Here is a 24,909-nt window from a genome sequence, read left to right on the forward strand (position 1 = left end):
TCCCCTAGGACAGCAAACTTGACACCCCTCCATTTCAGCACTCCTAGTCTTCCAGGGGTTGCTGCCCAGTTCTGACTCAACGGGACAAGCACAGATGCTCAAAATCAGGTGTTCAGGCACCTATTAGGGCCAGCAGGTCCAGGCCCTGGGCCCCTACCCTACCCCACCCCTCATTCCCATCCGCCTTCACTCTAACCTGTACCACACAAAGCTCTACGAAGGAGCCATTCTCATAGGTCTAGTGACTGGAAGTCAGGTAAACTCTAGCTGGGCGCCTGTGACTCCACCCCCTTCAATATTTTAAGGACAGTCTTCCATCTGACCTAATTTGTACACATTCGTGTGTTTTAAACTCTTCTACTAGTACCATGTGTGGCAACAGCCCTCCCCCCAGATGGAGGAGACTGGTACAGAGCACACAGGAGAGGCTGGAGCAGCAGGTTTCAAAAACTCACTTTATTCCAATGTGAAATGAAGACGTGATGGTTTAAAAACAAGAAAAAGTTCTTGATCAGCGGTGGGGAGGCTCCGCTTGCTAGCTCACACCCACTGCCTTTGAAACAAGGTATTTGGACAGACTATACCCATCAGCAGCTCCCCGCAAAGCCCCAGGCAGAGGCCCCGGCCCAGGGACAGCTCCCTCCAGCTCACTGGGGTGGCGAGCTCCCTGACCCACAGACCCATCGGGGCTCCAACAGCAGGCACAGAGAAGCAGCACGGGCGGGCAGGAGAGGGAGTAGCTGGGGCTCATGGGAGCCACCACCGGCCACGGGTCCCCTCCCCCTCCAGCCCCCGATGAGGACCAGGTAGGGAGCTGGGCTCCATGAACAAGCAACCATCACTCCTGCGTCTAGTCCGTGCCCTGCAGGATCCCTGATTCAGGCCTGGCTGCCCTTGTCCCTCCCATCTACCCCAGCCCCACTGTGCGTCAGGCAGCTCGAGTTTAAGGAGGAATACATTCAGAGCAGAGCCCCTAGGGCTCTCCCCAGCTGACGTGCAGGGAGTGGGGAGTAACTGCCTCCTGCTGGGGCCCGGGGTGTCTGTCTGGGGAGCCAGCACTGCCTACCCTGCCCCCAGCCCCGTCACCTCGCCACGAAGCTAAAGTGCACCCCCACCCTCCAGCCCTGCCACAAAGCTGTGACTCCCCATCCCAGGACACAGGAAAGCTCCCCTTCTTTTTGGCTTCAAACCTGGACTTTAAGCCAAGTCAGGCCCTGGGGCAGTGGCAGCAAAAGCAGCAGCCATAACGTCAAACATACAAATGACCTGAGAAATCTCTTCATGTCATCCACTCAGAACCAAGGTGGGGCTATGTACAAGTCAGGAAGGACGGATCGAGACGCTCACAGGCATGGACACACTCGCACACACCTGCTTGAAGATGGGGAGGCCAGGGGGACACCTGCCCCCCAGCTGGGGACTCACGCCCACGCACTCCATTCATGTATCTTCAATTAGGCCTCTGCATCGTATATTCATTGAACCAGTGCAAAAACATCTTTGGGGGGTTGAGGGGCAGGCAGGCCAGGCCAGGGTCCCAGGAGGGCGCTGGGGGTAGGGCTGGGGTTGGAAACATGGAAGAAGAGGGACTGGCTTCCTCTCCCGCTCTGTAGGGCAGGCCCCCCTTCTCCTGGAGTCTGGGTCACTGGGTAACGGGGCAGCTGGCTGACTGTCCATGAGCCTCTCCCTCTACCCCTGTGAGCTGGGGGAGGAAGGGTCCTTGGCAGCTTGGGGCTGGGAGGCCACGTCCTCCGGGGCCCCTGCTGGCTCGGGCTCGGTGGCCATGGGCTCCTCAGCCTTCTCCCTGCTGCTGGCCTCCTGGAGCTGGTGCCGCCGTGCCACCTCGGCTTTCAGATTCTCCAGGTCTTTTTGGCTGAGTGAAAAGACAGGGGTGAGGGGCAGGTGTCAGAGTCAGCCCGGGCCCTCCGGTGCCTTACTGGCCTCACTTAAATTTAATCCTGGGGCAAAATCAGGCTCTGTTCTTTGTCTGGTGAGAGATGCATGTGGAACCAGCGCTTCCCTCCCCGGAGCCAAGAGGCTCCTAAGCCCTGAAGCTGGAAGAGCTCTGCACACTCGACAGCCTCCAGTTGAGGCCCGGCTCCCACTCAGCCTCCACTTCCAGTTCCAACCCCATAGCACTGCGTGGTCGCTCCTCCAGCAAATGACACACAGCAGGGATCCCGGCAGCACCCTGGGCCCCAGGGGACAGAGCCCATGCCTTCCATGGCTGGGAGGGAGGCAGGGCCAAAGAACCAGTGAAGGCGGCACTGTCTTCAAGAGCCATGCTAGAACCCTCGGGGTCCCGCCATGGGGCACAGCCCCCACTGAGGCAGCAGGACACCAGGGCAAAAGTAAAACTGCTCTTCATGTATTGATAGGGGAAGATGGCTGAGGTTCAGTGAGTGTGGGGAAAAAAATACAGCTACATCCGTGGTCTGCTACAATTTTGTGCAAATTAATAAAAGGGGAAAAAAAAAAAGATTACAGGGGATCCCAGGTTTGGCTCAACAGTTTGGCGCCTTTGGCTGGGGCATGATCCTGGGGACCCAGGATCAAGTCCCACGTCGGGCTCCCGGCATGGGGCCTGCTTCTCTCTCTGCCTGTGTCTCTGCCTGCCTCTTTCTCTTTCTCTCTTTCATGAATGAATAAAAAAAATAAAAAAATAAAAAATCTAAAAAGATTACAGACGTGTTTGCTCAACTATGCAGAGCATTTCCTGTAGGAGTCACAGGAAACTTCTTACCACTGGCTCAATTCTGAGCCACAACAGTGAATTATTTATTTTAAAAAGCAAAAAACTAAGGGCCATTTCCATGTGGGTGTGGAGCACAGGGCCTCACCTGAGAGGAATGAAGAGGATGCCGTTGATGACATTGAGCTGTTCCAGGACACTGGCCATGCTGGGAGCTGTGAACTGAGAAGTGGCAGGGAAGATGAGCCAGCAGGCCTCCCGGGAGGCTGGGGTGCCGGCGCCCACGCAAGAGGACACCTACCTTGAGGGGCGGGATGTTGGCGCTGGAGCCATTGCGGTAGATCTCGTTCATGGTGCGCTGCAGGGCCACGGCCTGCTGGGTCAGGCACTTGAGGTACTCGGAGCTCTCCTTGGTCTTCTCGTGGTCCTCGCCCAGCTACGGGGGAGGCGGCACAGGCAGGAAGGATCAGCGAGGCCACGGCCCACGGGCCCAGCGCCACCGCCTCCGCCCCTGCCGAGGCCCACCTGGGTCTTGTAGACGGTATAGCCTTCCTTCTCGTGCTGCAGGGCTGACCGGAACTCGGCTTTGCTCTCATACACCCGGGCCACAAGGTGGTGGCTGCAAGGAGGCGGGCGGGGCCCAGAAGGGACAGGCATGGGCTGGGGCTGGGAGGGGGAGGGGGTGTGCACAGACGGTCTAGATCCCGCTCTGGAACCCACCCAAGGGGAACAAGCCACCCAAGACTCGGAAAAAGAAGTTGAGAGAAAATTCCTCAGGACTCAGTTGGAAGACAGAAGGCTGGATCCCATGTCCACCCTCAATCCCCGTGCTTCCCAGGCCCTTGTCGCTGTGGCCCTGGGCACCCCCTGCTCCTAGCCCGGCATGGCCTCACCTGAGGGCCACCTTGAGGGATCTGGGCCCATGGTACTTGGTGCTGACAGCCAGCGCATTCTCCAGGAAGCGCAGGGACAGGTCGTACTCCATCACTCCATGCAGCACCAGCCCAATGTTGTTCTGGGGGCAGCGGGAGGGCCCCGGGTCAGTCCCGCTTCCCCGGGATGAGGCTGCCCCGCCACCCCTGCCCAGCACTCACGTCCAGCAGGGCCATCTCGGGGTGGTCTTCCCCGAACACGAGGAGGGTGAGGTAGCGGGCGCGGTACAGCAGGCTCAGTGCGGTGGACAGCTGGCTGCTGGCGAAGCAGTACAGGGCCAGGTGCATCTGTGGGGGCAGGGGTTGGGGGAGCCACTTCAGGCCCAGGCCCAGGCCCAGGCCCCAAGGCCCAGTGCCCCCATGGCTACTTACATATTCCTGGATGGTGTTGGGGTGCTCGATGCCCATCACTCGCTCACTCATCAGCACGGCTTTCTGTTGGTTACTCAGGGCCTGGGAGAGGTGGGGAAGTGTCATCCCAGGTGGGTGCCTCCCCACATCAAGTCCGCCTGGCCCCTGAGCAACTCAGCCTCATCAGCAAAGGAGTGTTCAAAACTCACTTACGGTGAGCACGGAAGGCCATGCCCCACTCCGAGGCCTTTTTAAATAGCTTGTCTTGAGCCTTTTGCCCCTAACAAAATCTGTGCAAATATATATATATACAGATCTAAAAAGGGCACACGCAAACAAGAGTCTAGGGTTGAGGAGCAGAGGCAGACGGTGCACTTGCCCCGTGAAGCACGGACAAAGGCCCAGGCCAGGGAGGCAGGTGAACACCAGAAGGCCAAGGAGCACTTAGAGATGCTGCCAACAGCTTCATGCAGCTCCGACTCTGAGAATCTATCCTTCCCAATGTGCCTGCGAGGGAGGCCCTGCCATCACTCCGACTGTGTCCACAGCAGGGCAGCTCTCCCAAGAATGTAACTACAGAGTTGCAGAGCAGGGGAAGAAAAGCCAGGCAGAATGAGCAGCTCCCCAGGGTCTCCCTGGTCTCTGGCTGTTCCTCCCAGGGGGCCCCAAGGAGAGCAGCAACCTCGGCCCCACAGATGGGGTTCAGCTCCCCAGGCCTGGACTCCCGCTTCCTGCGAAATGGGGTGAGAACACAGCCCCAGCTCCCTCACTTGCCATCCCCCAGTGCCAGGCCAGGCGCCAAGGCCTCTGCTGACACAGCCCGGAGGGTGCTCAAGGCCCACCTCGGCGTAGTCACCCATAATGTAGTGGAGACGAGCAAGGAGGCGCAAGCAGGCGCAGATCTCCACGTGCATGGCTCCGTACACGTTGTTAAACAGGTTCAGGGCCTCATTGATGAGCTCACAGCCCTCCTTCAGGAAGCCTGCAGGGCACCCCCAAGGGTGGCAAGGTCAGGGCTGGGCCAGGGGACACCCCTCCCCCCAGCCACACCTGGTCACGCACCCTGCTGTACTTTGGCCTGCCCACTCTGGAAGAAGTGGAAGGCGTCCGAGGCCTTTGGGTTGACATGCTTGACCACGGGGAAAATATTGAGCACATCCTCCTCAGTGAATGCAGGTTTGTGGCGGCTATCGAAGCTGTACTCCTTTAGCAGGATCTGGGGGACACAGCCCAACATCCATAGGTGGCCTCAACCCCGGCTCAAATGGCCAGTGCCTCCCGAACTACCACCGCGCATCAAGAAAAGGCCACCCTCCCACCCAACACCAGTGGCTGTGAACCCTGCAGGAGCAAGGGCACAGGAGGGACCCCCTGAGTCATCCCCACCTGGATTCCGGTTTTCAGGGAGATTTCCCGCAGTAGCGTGATCTTCTGCAGGCCATAGGTCTCCACAGCCTGGTCCACAGTCTCACTGGGGGAGAAGCGGCATGTGGGCCTGGGCAGCCCAGCTGCGTCCCCATCTGAGCACCAAGCCCGGGTGCCCACCAGCCAGGACCCGCACTGAGAGCCTCCATCTCACTCCCTCACCTCCCTCCTGTCCTAGCCTGCACCCTGCACCCACAGGTTATGTCCCCCAGGGGCCCTTGTGCTGCAAGCCCGGTGCCCCTGCACCGCCTCGGCCCGGCCGTGCTGTTCACGCACCACTCGAGGATGAAATCAAAATAGTTCTTGGCCTCCTGGCAGATGTTCTTCCAGAGCTCCTGGGGGGTCATGACGGCCCAGGCTGTGTTATCTGCTGCCCCTGGGGGCCGGTTTCTCCTCCTCCTGTTCCTCTTCTTGGAGATCAGCTCATCAGCGGGCAGGTGGGCCACGGGGTTGGGGTAGGAGCTCAAGAAGCAGTTCAGAAAGTGGCTGATGGCAGCCGAGAGGCCCGAGAGCTCCACTCCCTGTGAGGGAGGTTTGGACTCACGTCACAAGGGCCCTCGGGCTCCAGCCGGGGCTCTTCCCCAACCCCCCCTCCACCCTCCCAGCCACCGCCATGGTGGGAACGGCAGTACCTGTAAGTAGGTCTTGAAGATGTGCTTGGCAGAGCGGGTGATGAGCTCTCCAATGCCAATTTTCTGCAAGGGTTCAGAGAAGGGAGTCTTGGCCAGGCCCCAGGCCTTCATCCAGCCCCCATCTCATACCCTGCCCCCCAAGCATCACTCACATAGATGTGGTCCAGCTGGTCTCGGGCTGGGCTCCGGAGAACCATGTCCAGCACCTTGCCCAGGTAGCGCATGTTGATGCCACGCTGGCGCATCACCTCAGCCAGTGTAGCCCCATCCATGGGCAGCACCGCATGGTCTATGCAGTCCTTCACCTGTGGGCTGCAGCAGGTCAGGCACCCCCCCAGCCTGGGCCCTCCACCTCCTCCCACCCAGTCTTCTCCGCGGGGAGCTCATACTATCTTGAGGCCCCAAGGAAAGAAGGACTGAGACCCCAGCTCCCAGTTGGGAAAAAGGAATAAGACAAAGCAACAGGCAGGACATGAGAACCTGTCCCCCAGCCCTTCTGCTCCAGCAACAGGAAAAAGGACTACAGTCACCCTGTGACTGCCAGGCCCACCCAACTGGGAAGCAGGCATGAGGGAGCCCCAGTGACAGAGCCCAATAGGCAGCACACGCTACCCCCTACTATGCAGGACAGAGCAGAGGTGACCACCTGGGGGCCACGGCTTGCCCAAGCCTTGGAGGTTTGTGCCAAGCCTTGGAGAGATCAGGCAAGCAGGAAGCCAGGGCACCTGGCACAGAATACTTGACTCAAAGATCCAAGACAAATGTGCGACCCAATCACAAGGCTACCTGCCTGGCAAGCAAGCACCCCACCTTCCAAGGAGTCTACATGTAGAGCTTGTGAGAGGGAGACAGGACCTTCCCCACCTTTTTCCCAGATGCCTCCCTGTCCCCCTTCCCCCACCATCAGCTGTCCCATCACACAGGGGCTCAGAGGACCAGATCCAAAGTGTGGAAGGCAGGGCGGAGCAGATTCTGTGCCTGGTGCCTTCCCTGGCCTGTCTGGGTCAGCAGCCCCATCTATACCATGGTGGCAAGCACTCTGCCCTGCCTGCCTCACAGACCAGCAGGTCTAAGCAAGTTATTCCTGGGAAGGTTCCACAAGCTTCCAGAATCAGACGAGGGACCAGGTCCTCTAACAGCATACCCTGTGCAGCCCCCCACCCCTGTGGCACCTCCCTCACCAAGCCGGGGATCTGGCAGGAGAGCAGGAAGGCAGCTGCGTCTTTTAGCAGCTGCTTCTGGTCCCGAACTTCCTCCTGGCAGGATTCTGGGAAGCGAACCCCTGTGGGAGGGACAGCAGAGGCCTGAGCCAGGCAGGAGGAGAGGAGGCAGGGTGAGACCAACGCGGGCACCAGCCAGCACCTAGGGCCCCAAGGTGACCCCCACAGTCTTCTGTCCACCCCAACCCAAAACTTGCCTGGTGAGAAGATGTCAGGGTTGAAGCGAACGTCAAAGGCTGTGCTGCTGATGGAGCCAACTGCCTTGCATGCGTTGCGTATCACCTCCCTGCTCCGAGGGTCTGCTGTGGAGACAAGGTAGGCTGGGACGCAGCTCCCCTCCCCCATCAGGGGGGTGGGGCTGCGCTACCCTGAAACCTCCCAGCTCTATTTGGGGACACCTGCCGGCCTCCCTTGGGCTAGGTCAAGCCATCAGCTACAGGGACAGCACTGGAGCTCCGCCCTCCCCACATCCACAGCAGCCCCACCTGTCCCGTCGTCAGAGGCGATGGTCTCTGCTAGCTCCTTCACCTTGGCCAGGCCACTAGCACTGCCACCTTCCTCCTCACTTCCTGCCTCGGGTCCCGAAGGGTCTTCAGGCTTAGATGCCGAAGAAGGGGAGTCACCATTTTCCAGTGAGGTGGGGTTGTCTATCCTGCTGGCCTTCTGCTGCATGAGCTGTAGGGCAGCCAGCTTCATGAAGAGGAGGTACCTAAAATGCAGCAGACAGGAAAGAAGTGTCTGGAAGCCTCACTGGCCTGGAGGCTTCCTGCCAGCAGCAGGGACCAGAGACAGGCCCCAGACTCCTGGCCTGTGCCAGCATGGGGACAGCCCCACCCCAGCAACTCCATCAGGCAGCAGCAGGTCACCGCAAAAACTGAGCTCTTTCCAACCAAGAGAACCCTTGTAGTGTTAGTGGGGGAGAGGCCGGGGCTCTGTCCAGGCCAGCCTCTCAAGAGCCACAGGAACCTTGCTAGCACTCTGGAGACTGGTCCAGACCACCACGCCGCAGAGCCTGATGTTGCAGTGGGGGTTGGTGGACTGGGGCCGTAACAACGGTGGCCAAAGCCAATTCTTCCTTGCTTTCCAGAACCTCCCCCATGGAGGATCAGGCCCCAGAGCCGCCTGTTGGCTGGGCACCCCCCAGAGCTTCACCCTCACCTGTGCTCCACAAAGGCATCCACCAGCTCCTGGCGCAGACAGCAGAGCTTGTGCCGGTGGGCGCGGGGGAAGCCAGCCCGGGTGCACTCCTCGGGCAGCCCCTCGCCAGGCACGGGCAGGAAGTTGAGATCAGGGGGGAAGGTGCGCAGCAGGTCAAGGATGTAGTGGCGCCCGTCATTGCCGATGATGCCCTTGCACTCCACAGAGGAGCAGAGCTCCACCTCCTCATCGCGGTCATTGAGCACCCGGTGCCTCAGGATCTTGAGGGGCCGGCTGGTGCGTTCTAGCAGCTCCAGGTAACGAGGGTGTGACATCACTGTCTTGCCAAAATCGATAGAGCCGTAGATGACACTCTGCTCCTGGTCCCGCTCCAGGATGCCCGGGATAATGGACTGGGCCGTGACACGGTAGCCACGGTAATCCACCACCACTGTGCCCAGCGTGTACAGCCCCTCCACATCCACCGCATTGTACGTGCGCACGCCATTCAGGTCGTTGGTGGGTGCCACGTATGCCGCCACGTCCCCACCAAAGTCCTTGTAGTGATCACGAACATCAAAGCCCAGGCTGAAGAAGATGTTGTTCCAGATGAACATCTGCATCTTGGTCTCCTCGCTGGGGTTGATGGCCATCACATTGCCATCGATGACTGCCATGGCGCCCCGTGTGGCTGCAGCTGTGAAGTCGCTGTGCACCTGGAAGGAGCCAAGGTGGGGAGAGTGAGGGAGGCCCCGTCCCCCAGAGCCCGTTTTCGGCCCACCCAGCCATGCTCACCCACACACAGCACGGGTCACAGGGGGCTGACCTCAGCTTCCTCACACTTGGAAAAAGGCAAGAAACCCATGTTTTGAAAAAATGTAACTTATGGTCAGATAGACAGCAGAATTCAGTAATGAACAAGGCGGGGAAGGACCAGAGCGGGTCTTGGATCCACCTATAATGTGCCAGGTGAACTTGGCCAGGTCACTTCTCAGACCTGTTTGCCCTGTCTATAAAACAGTGACGATAAAAGTATCGACCTTTACAAGGTGTCCAAAAGATTACAGGAGATAATGCCTATAAAACACCTGACACAGCCCCTGGCAAAATCAGTACTCAAAACAGTGAGATCTTATTTTTACCATTATCATCTCTATGCAGTAGGCCTAAGGAGATTAAAAACAGCTTTTTGAAAGCGTTTTTTTTCCCTCAACTCTCTAAATAACGTCACATGTGCCCAGGCAAGGTCCCAATGGCAGACAGTGGTGGGTGGGAAGCCGGAAGAAACCTGTCACACAGTCCACAATGGAGGAGGTCCCCCCACCCTCCACCTAGCCCCAGGACTCCAAGTCTCAGAGGAGTCACAAAACAGAGCTAAGATAGTGTGCCCAGAGGTGCCGATGCCCCGCAGGGTACTGTGGCCAGCAATGTTGGCAGGAGGCAAGCATGCCTGGGGCTACCAGTCAGGCATAAAGAGCCATAGGCACCTTGAATATAGCTCTTTCTCGAAGCAGCCTCTCAGGCAGGTTCTTGCGGGGCAGTTCCCTCGTCGTCTGCAGCTCCTCGTTCCAGTCCCGGGTCTGCAAAGGGACCAGGGAGAGGCATGCCAGCTTGGCCCATGGCCCCAAGACCTGCTCTGGGCCATCCCTCCCTCTACCTCCCTATGGACAGCCTCCAAAGCTCCCAAGTAAACAAGACAGATAAATAGATGAAGCTTCCAGGGAGGCGCACAGATCCCAGCCCGGCACCCAGCAAGGGAGGGCAAGAGAGGTGCCAGGGAGGGCAGGGCCAGGCTGCAGGCACCTGTCCAGGAATGTGCTCCTCATAGCCCAGCCTCGAGGTGTAGGCATCCTCCGCACGCACACAGTCCATGGCATGCTCCGCCTGGGGGGCTGTCCAGCTGTACACCTGGAACGGGGTGGCAATCCTCTCGAATGGGTGGCGCTGGACCCTGTGGCAGCGAGAGGGGGAGATGGGGAAAACTGCCAAGCTCAGAGCCCTGCCCTGGCCCCTGCCCTAAAGCACCAACCAGCTCTCGTGTCTTCCCACCGAGACCCTGGAGAGGCGAGCAGAAGCAAATGGGCACGTCTTCTAGGACTGCCCTAAAGGGAGGCTCTGGGGTGCTGAGGGCTGAAGGCATGGCTTCTTAGGGCAGACGTGACGAAGTTCAGGCTGGCAGGTTCACCCACCCTCTTGTGGGACGTGAGACAAGGGGTGGAGATGTTGCAAAGGCTCTACCTTTTCTTCTGTAGCACAGCAAAGTTTTTTTTGAAGGTTGGGCTGATCTGGTTGAGCAGCTCCACCAGGGAATGGCTAAGGAAGCGAGGGCTGGCAGGCTTGGGATTGAAGTGATACGCTGTGGACCTGAGGGGAGAGGGTGGTCACGGCACAGGGCACCCAAGTAGCGGCCTAAAGACCTGAAATGGGCTCACACAGGGACTTACTGGTTCAGATAAAAGCCCCGCGTGGATGCCGTGATGCTGACTTGCCGGTCCTCAGCTGTGATCACAAACAGGTACATGAGATCCCCATGCATCTTACGGTTCCCGGGGGGTGGGTTCCAGCCGCTCATGGTGAGCACTTTCAGGCACTGCAGGGGCTGCAGGAATAGCCAAGTGTGAGTGGGGGCCGGGCCTCTAGGTGGGGGAGCCCCCTGCCCCGCCAGAGACCTGCCCCCTGGCTCTGCTCCGGAGTACTACCTTCCAGTCACGGTTCTGGGGCTGCAGGGGACACAACGGCCGCTCCCGGCTCCCAGGGAGGATGTACTCAGGTGGTGTGCAGTCAATGGGGTCCATCTCCAAGCCCTTCTTCCGCTTCCCGCTGTCTGAGGGACCCGAGGCCGGTGGTCAGCACAGGGCCACCCCAGGACAAACCAATGCCAGTGTGGATGACTCCAGCCCTGCCCCCTCATGGTGGGAAGGCCTGGTCCCTGGCCCCTTCCCTGGCCCCTGGCCCCTCTGCCCAAGCTCCAGTCCCAATGCCTCCCGCACCTCCCAGGTCGCCGTCAGTGAAGACGCTCAAGAAGGACAAAGAGTTGCAATCAACCCCGTTGAAGGCATCAGATGGGTCCAGGCTCTTGAGCAGGTCTCGGACGTGGCGCACGTGGATGCGGGCCTCACGTACTGTGTATGGTTCTGTCGGGAGGGTGAGGGGCAGAGTGTTAGCAGGGCCCACTCCCTGCTGCAACAACCTATCTAGCATGGACAAGTGTCCCATGGTGCTACCATGGTGAACCCGATTTTCACATTTCAGGCCTCCACTTACAAATTCCATCCTGAGCACAGAAGCCAGAGTTCTGGATTCAACACACACACCCCCACCTTCTGTTAGGCAAGTATCCTTGTTTGCAAAGACCCTCCTGCCAAAGGGCACAAAAAATGCCTCTGGGCGCCCACAAAAGCTCCCACTCTCATTCATAAGTATCCCGGATGGGCAGGCCTGCAGAGCCACAAAGTCCCCACACTATAACCTCAGTCCTGTTCTCCTGGGGCAGCCTTCGCTCAGGGATGGCCCAAGGATGTACCCCTATCTACAACACTGCCCCCCAACACATGCTTCATTCAGTTTTAATGAGGGCTCTTTGGGGGGAGAAGAGAGATTTCATCATTAAGTTTGGGCACACCTGGGTTACACACCTTCCATATTTGCTCTTAACAAGCTCATACTGCCTGGAACCACTGGGCTCTTTCTCCCCTGGGGACCCAAATTCACAGGAGCTTTCATTTCATAACCAAACCAGTCTCCCACACCAGCCCACTGCTCCACACTGGGCATGACTTCTCTACTTGAGAGCTGTGAAACTTTAGCTTCCTTATGAGAGTTAACTTTTTTCTCTATAAAACTGGGCTAATTTCAAGCCCTTAGTTGGTACCATTTTTTGTTTTTGTTTTAGAGAGAGAATGCGAGTAGGCCGGAAGGGAAGGAGAGAGAATCTTAAGCAGGCTTCCCATCCAGAGAGGAGTCTGACGCAGGGCTCAATCTCACGACCTTGAGATCATGACCTGAGCTCAAATCGAGTCAGATACTTAACCGACTAAGACACCCAGGCACCCCAGTTGGTATATATATATTTTTAATCATGACTCAGGTACCTGTGTAGCTCAGTTGGTGAAGCATCTCCCTTCAGTTCAGGTCATGATCCTGGGGTCCTGAGATTGAGCCCCACATCAGGCTCCCTGCTCAGTGGGGAGTCTGCTCCTCCCTCTCCCTCTGTCTCTTGCCCCCTTCACACATTCGCTCGCGCTCTGTCACTCTCAATAAATAAAATCTTAAAAAAAAAAAAAAATCACTACTCTGATATTTAACCTGTAATGTTGGAGGGTATTCATGGGCAGGCCTGAGGAGCAGGCCTGAGCTCCAATCCTGCCTTCACAAGTTATGTACTACTCTGAGCCTCCACACACTCATCTGTGACACGGAGATACCAGTCAGGATGGGTGGAGTGCCATGTGGCCCCACCTCTGCGTGCCCTCCCTTGGCAGGCTGCCCAACTTCCGGACAAACCTTCTACCACGCGTAGCACTGAGCCCTCCTGCAGCCCCTCGACACTGCGCAGCTCTGAGAAATGGTCCAGCATGTTGCCATCCAGGTGCAATGAGAAGCAGGTGCGGTGACAGGTGTCTTCACGGTCCATGAGGACCTGGTGGATCTCCTGTACCATCTCCTGGGGGGACACCTACCAGGGAAAGGCCCCAACCACCTCTGTGAGGACATACTGCCTTCCCTACAGTATGAGGCTAGGACAAGTGATGGCCGAGCGTGGCCTTCCAGCCTTGTCCTTCCTAAAGGGCTCAGGCTCTGGTCCCCAGCATGCCTCCTCCATCTCACCTGTAAGGAGAAGGGCTCAATTCCAGGTGCCAGGATCTTCACAGAAAAGCCTGTGTCCTGGATGACAATGACTTCCTGTCCGGTTGTCTCCTCTCCTGGCTCGGCCTCATCCAGACCGTTTTCCCGGGGCACGTCGGCAGCCCTCTCCTCCTTCTTGAGGCTCTCTGCACAGTCCCCGTTCAGTAGCATGACTGGTGGCAGCTCTGCAGGTAACAAGAAAGCAGCTGAGGCAAGTGGGGCCATCTGCCTCCCCAGCCTGTGTGGACACATGCCCGAGAATGGCATCTGTGTTTCCTCCCGAGATTCGGGCCTGCCGTAGACCTCACAGTCCCATTCACACTGGACACACAACCTCTCTCCACCCTGGCCACCGGCAGACCACTGCCTTCTCCCTCCATATTCAGGGCTTCCCCTCTCATCTGCTCCTCAGTCTTCTAGTCTGGCTTCCATGTGAGCACACCACCCAAATCCCTCCCCCGAGTCACCAATGACACCCTAAGGGCCAAACCTAACCACCTTCTCTGGCCTCAGGGTGTGTGACTTCTGAGGAGCACCCGCCACTGCTCCCTTTCTTCACCCTTCCCTTGTTCCTGGCTCTCCAGGTCTGCCCCCTCCAGCAGCCCAGGCTGCGCTGTCCCGGCAGCCCCAGCCTCTCCTCATCTCCCAGGACTACAAGCGCCCTCCTGCCATGCAGCTTGCCTGGCAAATCCAGGCCTTGCTCAAACTTTTCACCATGTGGCCATCCCTCAAGCATCACCCAAGTTTCATCTTCCTGACATGGAATGCACCTTCCTCCACAAGCTGGCCTCTGCTGTGTAAATGCCCTCCCCTCACCCAGTGACCCAGCCCCTGCAGCCACGGCCAAGGGAAGGCCATTCTCCCTACTTCAAGAGCATCACTTACAACCCACTGCTCACAGATCCAAACTTCATAGGTCTACTCTCTCAGGCAGCAGCCTGAAGTACATCTCAGCTCCTGCCAGGTTTCCTTGTCAATGTCTCAAATACACCAAACTACTAGGAAGGCTGACAACAGGCTCCACATCTTCCCTTCCACCTCTGTGCTTTTGCAGTTTTTGCTGCCTTCAATACACTACTATAGCAGGCAAACTCCTACTCACCCGTCAAGGCCCAAGTGAAACAAATCCCTTTCTCTCTTTTTCTTTCTTTTGGGTGCAGGGAAGGGAGGGGGAGAGGGAGAGGAAGAGAGAATCTCAGTGCTTGGAGCCCAACTTGGGGCTCTACCTCATGACCCTGAGATCATGACCTGAGCTGAAATGGATGCTTAACTGAGCCACCCAGGTGCCCCTAAACCTCCTACTCTAAAGCCTCCCCAGGGCAGCCTGGGTGGCTTAGCAGTTTAGCACTGCCTTCAGCCCAGGGTGTGATCCTGGAGACCTGGGATTGAGTCCCACGTCAGGCTCCTTGCATGGAGCCTGCTTCTCCCTCTGCCTGTGTCTCTGCCTCTCTCTATCTCTCATGAATGAATAAATAAATAAAATTTTAAAAAAATAATAAATAAAGCCTCCCCAAATGACGCCTGCCAACAGAATTATTGCCTCCTCACTGCCCCCAGGAATATGGCGACCACCTCCCAGGGCACTGTTCTACGTCATTCTGGGGGGCTGGGGCAGCCAGCCATCTTCTTCCTTCTATCTGTCCTGCACTCAACAGAAAGGCACTGAATTAATTACTGCAAATGTGGAGTTAAGTCTAATATTTGTAGACAGGACCCATTTTAGATGCTTTGGGGAAAGAGAAGAAAGTAGGTGACAAAACCTTCCCTTGCTACCCAGGCACTAACGGGAAACAAAGGAGAGCCCCCCTCACTGCCCTGGAGAGCAAGGACCTCCTCACAGCCACTCCAGCAAAACATAGGCCTGCCTGGATATCCATTTGGCCCACAGGCCTTTCCACCCAGGGTCTGTTTGACAGCCAAACTGGCTTCTTGCTTGTCTGTGAGCTCCAGACAGGTCAGCTCACCCAGCTCTGCTCCACACCCCACCTCCTGTTCCCTACTGTTAGGAGTGAGATGCATTTTCCCCAGACCCACCAGAAATGTGGAGCCAGGGGCCTCAGGAAAGGAGATAAGCCCAGCAGAGAAGAGCATGTGAGGTGGGGTGGTGCGCAGAGAAGCCATTCCCTCTCCCCTATGTCCCTTCAGCTTAGTGATAAATAGGACCATCAGGAGCTCAAATAGTTCCCCTTTCTCCTCCTCAAATAAGGATGTGTGACACCCAGAAAAATTCAAAACCATGTCCAAGGTCAAGAGTGGACCCTAAATTCCCCATCAAGAGCCCATACCACCATGCCAACACACTGCCCCCAATCTTGGCCACTGTGGGTCTTCAAGGACTGTTATTACCCCCATCTTTGTCCCAGCACACTTCTCCAAACCTGAGGTGAAACTCCTGAGAACCATAAGGACACACAAGGACCTCTCTCTAGTGAGCCCACAGCCCCAGCAGTCCGACTCCAAGCCCCTAAAGTAAGCAGCCACCTCAAAGGGAAAACTTGGCTGACTTTATGACAAAGCAGGCAGGAGGGTGGGGAGAGGGGTGGTGCTTGGTTAGCTTCCAAAAGGCAGCAAGAGGAATGGCAGATATGAGGAGGCACTTCCCCTAACTGGGTCCTTGAGAAAGGCTTTGCTGTTGGAAGGCCCCTGGGATGAGGGGGTATGCAAGAAGCTCTCCCACACATCCGCTTTGAGGTAGCAGCTTTGCGGTCTAAAATCCCAAAGGTGAGAAGTCAGAAACCCGGACTCAGAAGGACAGCCTGTGCTCCCTGAGCCTAGGTGAGGAAGGATGGGAAGGAGGGCAGGGAAGACAAGGTAAGGGTAGCCACCGCTCCCACCCCTTCTCCCCAGGCTGGGGAGCCTGCCCAGAAGGTACCTAGGCACCAGGTTATATGCCCCAGGGGGTACCCACTCCCCTATCAGATTTCAAAGGAATGTGCCTGGTTCCCAGGGGCCTCCACTCTCCCAGAATGGTGGCTCTACCCCTCCTCCTTCCTCTAAGGAACCCTGAAGTCTCCCTTCCACTGGATTAAAGCCAAGTGATCACCCCACAAGAGGCTGGCCACCTGGCTCCCTGCCCCCACAGCCCACCTGGTGCAGTTGGAGGCTGTGCTCTTCTGGACTCTGGAGTCTCGGGACCGCCATGGCAGTGAGGCAGCCAGCTCTCCGGCTCAGGCTCGGCGCCACCTGAGTCCCCTGTTCCGGCCTCTGCGACTACCCTTGCCCCCAGGCAGCTGGTCAGCCCAGGGCTGGAGCTGGCTTCGGGTTTCAGTGGGGCCAGGCCTGCTGGGGCAGCCCTGGGAAGGGCACACACCCCCTGCCTTGCATCCTGCTCAAGGTCGGCCAGAAGGACAGCTGTGGGCCAGGAGGCCCCAGTGGCTCCAGGACCTCTGGGGGAGCTGCTACCAGCGCTCAGGCTCACCTTCCTGTGCCCACCAAAAGGGGGGTCACTGCTGCCAAAGCCATTAGGGAGGCAGGAGAACCCAGCATTTGGAGTACTTGGGCCTCTCAGGATCAAGGCCCCTGGGGACTGGCTGGCAGGGACAAGGCCCAGTAAGGGAGTCCTCTCCTCAGCCCCAACCCCAGTGTGGGTGGGCAGGACTGCTTCAGCCAGCTGCCAGCAACAGCTGGCACAGACCCGGGCCCAGGCCATGAGTTGGCCACCCCAGGCGGCCAGTTGCAGACACTGAGCACCCTGCCTGCCTCCTGGGTTATGTGGCTGGCTGAGGCCTCCGGCTCGTGCTGCCCCCTGCAGGTGACCTGGCGGCTCCCCTCCTCCTGACAGTCACTGGTTCTGGTGGGAGGGGGGATGGGCCCTCAGTCTCCCAGAGGACAACCGCCCCAGGCCTCCAGCTCCACCACGAAGCTGGCAGGCTGTCTTCCCTTCCCAGCAGGCCCTGCGCTGCCAAGAGAAAACCCAGTCTCTCCCCCGGGGAAAACAGAGCTGGCAGCAAGAGGCCGAAGGCCATTGGGCTGTGGAGAAGGAACATGCCCGGCCTCGCCAGGGTGCCTTCCCAGGGCCTCTGACTTGTTGCCAGGGATCAGCCTGCTCTGCTCCGGCATCCATACAAACCAGAGTGGGGGCGGGGAGCAGCGCACTCCAAGACCCCTCCCCTCCAGTCCAGTCCTGCTCCAGGCGGACCCTCGGCCTCTCCACAGCCCCCCCAGGGTTCCAGTCTACACACGTGACGGGAAGGTAAGGGCTAGACCCTTCCTTATTCTGCACTTCTCTTATTCTGCTCTTTCCTCCACACAGCCTTACCCCCTGGAAAAAGGGGGGGGCAGAGCAGCAGCACCCACCACATCCATTCCAGTTCTCAGAAAGCCTGTGCTCACTCTAGGCCCACCCCACAGCACGTCCCTCAATCTGCTCAACTGGCCCATCTCACTTTCCTCTGGGAAACTGAGGCCCCAGAGGCCAGTAAGCAAGCTGCCCCAGGATCCAGAGGCAACAGGCGGCCAAGCCAGGTCAAGAAAAAAAACCAGGTCTGTCAGGTGTCCAAACCCATGCCTCTGAGTGCCATTGCCCCAGGCTGCAGGACCCACCAGGTACACAGTACCTCTTCCTCCTCCAGGCCTCAGGCCAGGAGGCAGATCTATCTCCAATTATAGCACCCTCCCAACCCTCTACACCAGGGGGCACTCCTAAGGATCTGGGCTTTAGTGAAGGGGAAAAAAGTAGTCCTCTGCAGGAATGGGGAGGGGTTGCCCAAACTGCACACTGCATATACACACCTCCAGTCTTCACTGGCTGGATCAGAATGAGCAGATAAAGTGTATCCGCCCTGGCCTGGGAGCACAGAGAACCCACGGGCAGCAGAAAGGAGGAGTTAGAAAAGAAACTTAGGATATCCCAAGTGGCCTCTGTGTCTTCCCCAGCCTGGCATGGCCTCATTCAGTAGACTGTGCCAGGGCCAGGCCCCGCCCCAATCAAGGCCTCAGTAGGTGAGGCTCCAGCAGGAAGTAAGGTCCCAAAAGACACATCACTCCTCCCAGGAACGCAGGGCTTCAAGGGAAAGGGGTAGAGGCGGGCAGCCTATGAGAGCCTATGGGAGACCCTACAGATATAGGCATCTGTCTCCTTACTGTCCCCCCAGGCCAGAGGCAGGTCTGCAAGGTCTGGAGATAATCCAGTGATCCTCAAGCTGGTATACTCAGACCTCCTCATATTAAGACCTTTAGGATTCTGTGAGGGAGCTCCCCTAAGCCCTCGAGCTCCTCCCCAACCTGCCAGCCCCCTTTCCTGCTCTGGGCCTCAACTCCAAGGAGCCCTCCCCTAGGCAGAAGGAACTTGACACACCACTGTGGACTTGAAAAACCTGCCCGTTCTCTTAACCCCTGAAAGCAGCTTTATTCCCAAGAAGGTAACTGACCCTTGCCCCCCACCCTAAAAGGCCTTGATTACCTCCTCAAAGAGTAGAGAGCCTTCCAGAGCTCCTAAGGATCAGGAGCCTATTCAGGGGTCTCCATTAAGGCCACCCTCCTCTGAATAGCTTCAGGCTGGCTATAATAAAGCCTAGCTGTCTATATTAGCACTCCAGAGACATAAGGAGCCAATGTCCCACCTGCTAGCATGCTCCCAGTTTCCTAAAAATGAACAACTGTGCCCTTCCCCTGACCCAGGGTGCCACGGAAAGAACCTCTCAGCACACAGCGGAGACAGGGCTTTACCCAAGCCCGCGGTGAAACACTCCAACAGACCCTCCCCTCCTCAGTCCCCATATTCTCAATATAAATCCTGACCAACACGCCTCTCCCACTTTCCTCTGGGATAGGTAGGGGAAGCCTTGGCATGCTAGCCACAAGCTAGAAATCCAAATGCCCCAGCAGCTAAAGCACTGTGTGACCTTGGGCAAGTCACTTTATCTCTTCAGGTCTCTTTGCTAGAAGGGAAATCAGCCAGCGTGGACCTCCTCTTATCTAGCCCGCCCCACTGATTCAGAAACACATCAGGGTAAAGCCTGGCAGGTTGGGAGTCATCAGCATCTGTTGTTCTGCCCAAACCCTGGCCTTATCCAGGCAATCAGCAAAGCTGCCCCAGTACCTAACCCCAACACAAGGTAACTCTGCTGTGACAGGGTCAGAGAGCCTCCTAAACACTGTTCCCATTCTGACTCACTAAAGCTGGCAAGAGAGATGAAGACAAGTCCTTCCTGAGAGGAGCAAGGGGGGACAGTGGACGACAGAGGTAGTTCAGCACTCCCACCACCAACCAGGGCAGAGAGGGACCACAGCCCAGGCCTGGGGCCCTGAGGATAATCTGGAGATGACAACTGAGGTGCTGGGAAAGGGCTTTCAGCCTCGAGGCTGGAACCGAAGACATGATGGAAGGAGCACAGGCAGCCCAGGAGAAACGGATGAAGCAGGCCCCACCAGAGAAAAGCTGCAGCCACTCCCACAAAGCCCCCATGGGGGAGAGCTGGGAGCTCCACTCCACACTGGTGACCTTTGCCTCAAAAACAGCAACCCTGGGCTGATCCACTTTTCGCAATAAGGCGGGTTAATGATCAAGTTCTGGCACAAACACCTACTTCTGCCAAGGAGTTTGGCTTTGCCCCCACACGCAGGCAGACCCCGGGTCTGCAGATCAGGCCAATACCTAACAAGAAGGAGATGAGAACCTGAACACCTCGGGCTAAAGCACTGCCTCTGGGAATGACCCAGAGAAGCCCCCGCACAATACAAGCCCCCCACCCCCCAGCTCGCACTGTTCCCACAGACTATGCCTCGCAAGTCCCAGGTTGAGCCTCACTCGCAGGGCTGCAGCCCTGTACACCGGCAATGCCTGAGATCCTGACGCGAAGGGTGCCAGACCCGAGCAAGTGTCAGTGCCCACAGCGCAGAGGGTCCCCCCTGCCCGCGCGCGGAGGGGGTGGGGCCACGGATTCCAGCAGTCTGCCGCGGCGGCGCACCCCGAAACCGCGTGTGCGCACACGTGTACCCCCTGCCGCTGTCCTCCCCGGGACCTCACGTGCGAACCTCAGGCCGCAGCGGGGGGCGACAGTGAAGGTGACCTTCAGGGCGGGGGCGGCCCGGTGTGATGCAACCTGGACCGGCGCGGAGGGAAGGCGGCGGTCCCCGCAAAACCCGAACCCACCCGCCCGCTCGGCCCGGTCCAGTCTCCCCGCCCGGCTGACCACTGGCCCCGGCCCTGCTCACCGGCCGCGCCCGGCCGCCCCTTGCCACCGGCCTGCGAACTGGGCTCCCGGGCGCCGTCGGCAGGGGCGGCCGCCGGCAACTCATCCGTTTTGATGACCATGGCGGCGGGAGCGGGCGTCCGGCTCGGCTGTCCGCGCCGCCCGCCGCGCCACTAACCCAAGTGCCCTGCGCGCCGCGGCCGCTGCGGGAAGGACGGAGTCACCGGCCCACGTGGTGCGCGCTGTAACCTTTGACCCCGCCGCCGCTTCCCCTGCCCCGCCCACACGCCCGGCCCGGCCCACGGAAGCCTGCGAGGGACAAAACGCACCGCGCTCGTTGGCCGTCCACCAAGGCGGTGACTTTCCCGAACGCCTTAAAGGGAACGCACTGTGACTCTGGGTACAGAGAGGCTTCTGGCCCCCTCGAGGGGCGGGGCTGCCGAGAGACGTCCTTGCCGTTCTTAGCCTGTCCCGCGGGCGCCCTGACCTTGGGTGGAGACTCTTCTAGGACTGCCATTGCTCACCGTCCCCTCCCCCAATGGCCCTCTGCTTCCTATTGCAAAGCTGCCAAGCGACCGCGCGGTCTCTAATCTGCGGTGTCAGTGTGACCCAACAGCGCCCTCCTCACCAGGCTTGAGAGGGTGGAGCTGGGGTGCATCTAGCTTTTCGAGGAAGGGGTGCAGGGCAGCTAAAGGATTCAGTGACAGAAATGGAGCCACCAAATTTTGCCCCGAGCTACAACGTGCTCCCCCCTACCAGCGGCCTCAACAACCTCCACCAGATGGGTCCTTATTTCCAGGCTGGCACATTATCCCCATTTTTCTGCGAAGGAATCTGAGACCAAGGTTGCACAGAGCGCAAGAAGTAGAGCTGAGTCAGGCTAAATCCACAGCCTGGACACTTCACAGTCATTCATTATTTTAGGAGTTTGGGTTTTGGTGGGGACTGAGAAGTGAGGTCAGAGAACGCTGCCCAGGTGACATTTTACCAGGTCTTGCCAGTGAGCTGACATTCTCCAGGTGGAGAGAGTAGAGAAGGTCTTTTTTTTTTTTTTTTTTTTTTTAAGATTTTATTTACGAATTCATGAGAGACACACAGAGAGAAGCAGACACATAGGCAGAGGGAGAAGCAGGCTCCCTCCCAGGAGCCTGATGCAGGACTTGATTCCAGGATGCGGCCAATGATCATGACCCCAGCTGAAGGCAGACGCTCAAGTACTGAGCCACCCAGGTGTCCCTACAGAGGGTCTTTCGTGCACAGGCCTGGGAATCATGTAAGGCATATTCCTGACATTTGCCAGGATCTGATGGGAATTGGGAAGCTGAAGCTCCAGAGGTGGGCTGGGGCGGGCCCTAAGGCCTCATAAAAATTGCAGAGAAAAGCAGACTTTGTCCTGGAGGACAGGTCCTGGAAAGAGGAACTAGTGAAAATCTTTAAGCACTCAAGCGGGAGGAAGGGAGCTGAGAAATGCTCTGACTGCTGTAGGGGAGAATAAGGGGATGCTGAACTAGACTAGAGGCAGATGAGTTTGGACCATTGCACAAGAAGCCTGGAAATAAAAGCAAGACCTGACTACTGGGTATACGAGGAAGGCGGGCAGTCAGGAAGGTGCATAAACCTGATGATTAGATTGGCAATCTGGGGGATCCCTGGGTGGCACAGCGGTTTAGCGCCTGCCTTTGGCCCAGGGCGCGATCCTGGAGACCCGGGATTGAGACCCGGGATCGAGTCCCACGTCGGGCTCCCAGTGCATGGAGCCTGCTTCTCCCTCTGCCTGTGTCTCTGCCTCTCTCTCTCTCTGTGTGTGACTATCATAAATAAATAAAAAATATATAAATAAATAAAAATAAATAAAAGATTGGCAATCCGCATCCTGCAACCTCCACCTTGTCTCTCTTTGTAACCTTGAGCAAGTCACTTGACTTTCACTCCACTAAATTTCCGGAGCTTCATCTGTCAAATAAAGACACCCATCTGTCTAACCTCTCACCTACCTATTGTGAAGAGATAGTGGTCATCAAAGTATTTAGATATTGTGAAATGCTGGGTGATTCACTCAGTCTTTCTAGCACAACTTGCAAAAAGCTCAGTACTCCAGGAAGATCAGAGATGATCAGACCCAGGCCTTGCCAGGGTAAGTTTCAATCCGGTGGATGAAATGAAATGCACACAACTTCATGTGCAAGGCTACAGAATAAAAACCTTTAAAGATGGCTGTTTTAAGTGTGCAGGGGAGAGAGTCTGGGAGGGCTTCCGGAAGGAGGCAGCTCTGAACTGAGCTTCAAAGGGTAAGAAGGATTTTAATGAGCAAGTCAGAGGGATTATATGGGCAGACACAGAAGGAAGGACTCTTGGAATTTTTTCACTCATTTAGTCATTTATTTTTAAAATATTTTAATTTTACTTAAAATCTTATTTATTTGTTTTTAAAGTTTTTATTTATTCATGAGAGACACAGAGAGAGAGAGGCAGAGACACAGGCGGAGGGAGAAGTAGCCTCCATGCAGGGAGCCGGATGCGGGACCCAATCTTGGGACTCCAAGATCACATCCTGGGTGGAAGGCAGGTGCTAAACTGCTGAGCCACCCAGGGATCCCAATTTTACTTAGAATTTTATTTTTTTAAAGGTTTTTATTTATTCAATCATGAGAGACACAGAGAGAGACAGAGAGAGAGGCAGAGACACAGGCAGAGGGAGAAGCAGGCTCCATGCAGGGAGCCCGACTGGGGATTCGATCCCAGGTCTCCAGGATCAGGCCCTGGACTGAAGGCGGCGCTAAACCGCTGAGCAACCCGGGCTGCCCCTACTTAGAATTTTAAATAGGTAACACGTTCACATGGTTCAAACTTCAAATAAGTACAAAAGGGTGAAAATGGTGAAATCTGTCACCTGCCCAACCACCTAGGTTCCCTCCCTAGACCACCAAGATTACTAGCTCTTTTATAGGCTGCATATAAGAGTGTGTATATATATTTTCCCCCTTCCATTACACAAATGTTAACACACTGTACCTGCTATTCTCCACCCTCATTTTTTAAAAAAGATTTCATTTATTTTTTTGAGAGAGAGCATAAGCAGGGGGAGTGGCAGGCAGAGGAAGAGGGAGAAGACAGATGCTTAACTTGACTGAGCCACCCAGGCGCCCCTACCTACCCTGATTGTTTTACTTAACAGTACATTCTGGAGGTTGTTCCATATCAATACATGAAGAGCTTCCTCGTTCTGTTTTATGGCTGGATTAAATTCCACTGTGTGGGGACACCTGGGTGGCTCAGCGGTTGAGCATCTGCCTTTGGCTCAGGGTGTGATCCCAGGGTCCTGGGATCAAGTCCCACGTCGGGCTCCCTGCAGGGGGCCTGCTTCTCCCTCTGCCTGTGTCTTTGCCTCTCTCTGTGTGTCTCTCATGAATAAATAAAATCTTTAAAACAAAATTCCACTGTGTGGTGGTACCATAATTCTTTTAACCAGCCTCCCAACTGCGGGATACTTTATATCTATGAAACTCAAGGAATGTGGAGAATTGTACCCAGTACATTGTAGCTGAAGGTAGAAGCCCCCTCCATGCTGGTAAAGTTACTCATAACCAGAAACATAAGCTCAGTTTTAACACTGGGAGCAGCAAGCCTGGTGATAACAAAACAGATCCACAGAGAAAGTATCATCCTCTGGCCACTTCTCTGTAGTCTGGTGGTCTGACCTCCAATAATATATATATTTTTAGAGATTTTATTTATTTATTTATGAGAGATACAGAGAGAGAGGCAGAGACATAGGCAGAGGGAGAAGCAGGCTCCCCTCGGGGAACCCGATGTGGGACGCTCAACCACTGAGGCACCCAGGCGTCCCATGACCTCCAATAACATATTAAGCAGACAGTTTTTGGGTTTCAAGCTGCCTCCACCAGTGTCTCTTCATCATGGTCTCAACAGCAACTACTCCTACCACTTTCCACAACTATTTCCACCAGTGCCTGTACATTATGCCATGGTTAAGGTGACTGTATAACTTATTCTCCAAACCAGGACACTTTTGAGAGTGAAAGTGGACTCCATTAACAATGGCGTTGGGATAGCAGGCATAAACTGAGACTGTCTTGGCCATGCTGGCACGTCTGGTTCTCAGGTAAGGCATCCGGCTGCTAGACTGGGAGACTTCTTAGAAACAAGAACTGTACCTTATTTATCTGGGCATCCCCAGTGTCTTTGCAGAGTCTGAAGCATAGAAGGTGCTTAATGCACATTTGCTGGTTGAATGGATGAGTCAGATGTCGAGACTACCAAGCAGTCCTTTTGAGGGCTCCACAGGATGCTGAGGAGGGAGTGTTGTGAGCAACTCAGGGTTTCACCTTTGATCCCCATCATTATTTATAATATGTGGGCTTTCTTTGCAGATATCCTTTTATGAACTGTATGCTTTTATAAACTGTATCCAGAGCTGCAGATCATTTCCACAATGCTTGGTTGAGACCCAGGCTGAGCCTTAGAGAGGTACCAGCCTGTACTATACCCTGGCCTTGCTTTCCTATCTTCTTCATGGTCAGG

General features: G+C 56.6%; 1 protein-coding gene across 4 annotated transcripts; it reads right to left on the reverse strand.

Moving 5' to 3' along the window:
• Positions 1–436: 436 nt before the first annotated feature.
• CLUH (clustered mitochondria homolog) lies at positions 437–20,658 on the reverse strand. 4 transcript variants are annotated; one of them, XM_026016073.2, is made up of 26 exons: positions 20,390–20,658; positions 13,217–13,419; positions 12,893–13,064; positions 11,380–11,523; positions 11,089–11,213; positions 10,834–10,988; positions 10,628–10,753; positions 10,193–10,340; positions 9,877–9,969; positions 8,411–9,105; positions 7,738–7,961; positions 7,450–7,554; positions 7,214–7,314; positions 6,185–6,337; positions 6,033–6,095; positions 5,677–5,921; positions 5,362–5,446; positions 5,038–5,191; positions 4,818–4,957; positions 3,997–4,077; positions 3,787–3,912; positions 3,586–3,707; positions 3,218–3,311; positions 2,994–3,128; positions 2,841–2,914; positions 437–1,873 (listed from the first exon to the last, which is right to left on the reverse strand). In XM_026016073.2, exons 1-26 carry the CDS (start codon positions 20,487–20,489, stop codon positions 1,690–1,692), a joined length of 4,047 nt encoding a protein of 1,348 aa, XP_025871858.1. In that variant the 5' UTR covers positions 20,490–20,658; the 3' UTR covers positions 437–1,689. The 4 variants fall into 4 exon arrangements, with proteins under 4 accessions (XP_025871858.1, XP_025871859.1, XP_072604055.1 ...); XM_026016074.2 differs by having other exon boundaries at positions 7,450–7,551; positions 20,390–20,626; XM_072747954.1 differs by lacking the exon at positions 20,390–20,658 and adding an exon at positions 16,322–17,120.
• Positions 20,659–24,909: the final 4,251 nt, after the last annotated feature.

This window comes from Vulpes vulpes, chromosome 2 (assembly GCF_048418805.1).
Source record: "Vulpes vulpes isolate BD-2025 chromosome 2, VulVul3, whole genome shotgun sequence".
In the NCBI taxonomy this organism is placed as follows: domain Eukaryota; kingdom Metazoa; phylum Chordata; class Mammalia; order Carnivora; family Canidae; genus Vulpes; species Vulpes vulpes.